General features: G+C 60.5%; 1 protein-coding gene across 1 annotated transcript in view; it reads left to right on the top strand.

The window, feature by feature from the left end:
• Window positions 1-3,177, top strand: part of LOC107199223 (neuroblast differentiation-associated protein AHNAK) — a 19,127-nt gene extending 15,950 nt beyond the window's left edge. Inside the window, exon 4 of the mRNA XM_033511718.1 lies at window positions 1-3,177. This exon is cut by the window's left edge and continues 1 nt beyond it. Coding sequence (XP_033367609.1) covers window positions 1-2,991 — 2,991 coding nt within the window. The 3' untranslated portion in view covers window positions 2,992-3,177.
• The last annotated feature ends 178 nt before the right edge of the window (window positions 3,178-3,355 follow it).

The raw sequence follows: 3,355 nt of genomic DNA, 5'->3' as shown, positions 1-3,355 counted from the left end.
GAGGGGAAGATCAAAGGCCCCAAGTTCAAGATGCCCGAGATGCACATCAAGGCCCCCAAGATCTCCATGCCCGACGTCGACTTCAACCTAAAAGGTCCCAAGGTCAAGGGGGACATCGATGTCTCTGTCCCCAAGCTGGAGGGGAACCTGCAGTGCCCTGATGTCGACCTCAAGGGCCCCAGAGTGGACATTCAGGCGCCGGACGTGACCCTGGAGGGGCCCAAGGTGAAGATGCCTGAAGTTCACCTCAAGACCCCCCAGATCTCCATGCCCGACATTGACCTGAACCTGAAGGGCCTGAAGGTCAAAGGTGACGCCGACCTGCAGGGCCCCAAGCTCGAGGGGGGTCTGAAGGGCCCCGAGGTCGAGATCAAAGGTCCCAAAGTGGACATTGAGTGCCCAGCGGTCAACGTCGATGGTCCGGAGGGGAAAGTGAAGCTGCCCAAAATGAAAATGCCCAAATTTGGCTTTAAAGGAGAAGGTCCCGACGTGGATGTGAACTTGCCGAAGGCTGAGGTGGATCTTTCCGGCCCCAAGGTTGATCTTGGCCTGCCAGAGGTCAACGTTGAAGGTCTGGAGGGCAAAGTCAAAGGTCCTAAACTGAAAATGCCCGAAATGCACGTGAACGTCCCCAAAATCTCCATGCCCGAGATAGACTTGAACTTGAAAGGCCACAAAACCAAGGGCGGCTTCGACATTTCCACCCCGAAGGTCGAAGGTCACCTGAAAGCGCCTGAGGTTGACCTCAAAGGCCCAGAATTCGGCGTCAAAGCTCCCGAAGTCGACGTCGAATGTCCCGACCTGAGCATCGAGGGCCCAGAGGCCAACGTCAAAGTTCCCAAGTTTAAAAAGTCCAAATTTGGGTTCGGGATGAAAAGCCCCAAGGCCGAGGTGGATTTACCCGAGGGGGAGCTGAACGTGGAGTCACCCGAGGTCCACCTGTCCGGGAAGGGCAAGAAAAGCAAGTTCAAGATGCCCAAAATCCACATGAGCGGCCCCAAAGTGAAGGGGAAGAAGGGGGCGTTCGACGTCAACGCGGCGGGGGCCGAGCTGGACGCGGAGCTCAACGTCACCGGCCCCGACGTCACCGTCAGGGGCGACGCCGCCGTGAAGTCGCCCAAAGGCAAGAAACCCATGTTTGGCAAGATCTCCTTCCCGGACGTCGAATTCGACCTCAAATCGCACAAATTCCGCGGCGAGGCCTCGGCGGGGGTCCCCAAAGTTGAGGGTGAGCTGGAGGTCAAGGGCCCGAGTCTCAACGTGGACGTGGAAGGTCCCGATGTCAACCTGAAAAGCCCAAAATTCAAACTCCCCGGGGTCCAGGTGGGCGCGGGGGACGTGAAGGTCGGGGGTGACCTGAAGGGCCCCGGCGTCGACGTCGCCGTCCCCTCGCTGGCGGCGCCCGACGTCGACATCGGCGTGAAAGGACCAAAAGTAAAAGGCGAAGTCGGCGCACAACTGGAAGGTCCCGAGGGGAAACTGGGATGGCCCAAGGGGGGGAAAATGGGTTTGGGGCTGGAGATGCCGGACGTGAGCTCGGACGTGGATGTGAAGCTCAAAGGGCCCCAAATATCCGGGCCTGAGTTGGAGGGGAACCTGCAAGGACCAAAATTAAAGGGAGATTTGGACATTTCGGGCTCGGTGGAAGGGCCCGGTGTTACCCTGGACGCGCCCGGCCTGGACCTCGGTGGCCTGGGGGGGAAGGTGAAGCTGCCCACGGTGAAATCCCCAACGCTGGAGGTCAAGGGGGGCGTCCCCTGCTCCGTCCAGTCCCCGGGGGCCACCCTGGACCTCAAGGGGCCCTCACTGGACGTCTCCGGGCCGGATTTGGATGTCAACCTGAAAGGACCAAAGTTGAAAGGAGACGTCGGCGTCAAATCCCCGCAAGCATCGGCGGACGATGCCGGCTTCGAAATTTTGGGGGGCACCATCAAACTCCCGTCCCTGAAGCTGCCCCAGTTCAGCATCTCCAGCCCCAGCATGGACGGAGGGGACGCGGGGGTCACTCTGGAAGGTCCCCAGGTCAAGGCGGGGCTGAAGGGCTCCGGTTTGGGGCTGGAAGGTCCCGAGGTGGAACTGAAAGGGCCGAAATTCTCCGCGCCGGACGTCGACCTGAGGCGGAAAGGACCAAACGTCGACGTGGCTGGTGACATCAAAGGGTCAAAGGTCGGCGTGGAAGCCCCTCACGGAGGGCTGGGCGTCCACCTGGAGGCTCCGGCTCTGGAAGTGTCCGGCTCAGGATTGAACGTCAACGTGAAAGGGCCAAAGGTCAAAGGCGCAGCCGAGGTGACGCCGCCGTCGGTCAGCGCCGGTTCTGGAACCTTCCACGCCTCCTGCCCCAAGGTGGGCGCCGAGGGCGGCCAGGTCAAAGTGTCCTTCCCCAAGCTGCGGATGCCGAAATTCGTCTTCTCCGAGCCCGAGGCCAAGGGCCGTGAGGTCGGGGTGGACGTCGACTTCCCCGGCGCCGACGCGGCCGAGCCGGAGCCGGACGAGGCCGAGGCGAGGCTGAAGAAATCCAAGCTCAAGATGCCCAAATTCAACTTCTCCAAGCAGAAAGGACGCGGCACCGGCGGCACCCCGGGGTCCCCCGAGGCCTCGGGCTCCATGTCCGGCTCCAAGGGCGACCTGAAGAGCTCCAAGGTGAGTCTGGGCTCGGCCGAGGGCGAGCTGGAGGCCGAGGCGCCGGCGGCCAAGGGCAAATTCTCGCTGTTCCGCGGCAAGAAACCGCGGCCGCGCTCGTCGTCCTTCAGCGATGACCACTCGGCCGAGCCGGACGCCGCCAGGCAGCCCAAGAGCAAATTCGGGACCTTCGGGGGCATCGGCTCCAAGGCCAAGGGGTGCTACGAGGTGACGGCCGGCGCCGAGGACGGGGGGCGGGCGCCGGGGTCCCCCAAATCCCGCCTGTCCTCGTCCTCGTCCTGCGAGGGCGTGGCCCGGGGCGGGGTCCGCGTGCCCGGCCTGGAGCTGGCGGTGGCCAAAGGCAAGGAGTGACCGCGGGGGAGGGGTTGTACATAGGCCTGGAGCGAGGGACCCCCCCCGCGTGTACAGAGAGGGGGAGGGGCTGGGGGTTCCCCTCCCCCCCACCAAAGATTTTGGGGTCCTCCCCCTGTGCTGAGAGCTTTGTTTGTTTTCCCTCCCAATTTATCCTTTTTTTTTGGATATTTTTATTGGGGTTTGTTTTTGTCCCCTGTTTTGTTTTTTTTCCTCCCTCCTCCGCCCCTCCCCCCACAAAAAAATATTTTCAGTGTTTGGTTCGTGGAAATGAATTTTTATTTTTATTTTTTTTTTGTATTTTTCCTTCATTTTAAATTTCTTTTTTTTTGGCTTTTTTTTTTTTTTTTTTTTTTTTTTTTTT

This window comes from Parus major, unplaced genomic scaffold (genome assembly GCF_001522545.3).
Source record: "Parus major isolate Abel unplaced genomic scaffold, Parus_major1.1 Scaffold507, whole genome shotgun sequence".
NCBI lineage: Eukaryota > Metazoa > Chordata > Aves > Passeriformes > Paridae > Parus > Parus major.
The sequence above is the reverse complement of the archived record's forward strand: the minus strand, read 5'-3'. Positions and strand labels throughout refer to the sequence as shown.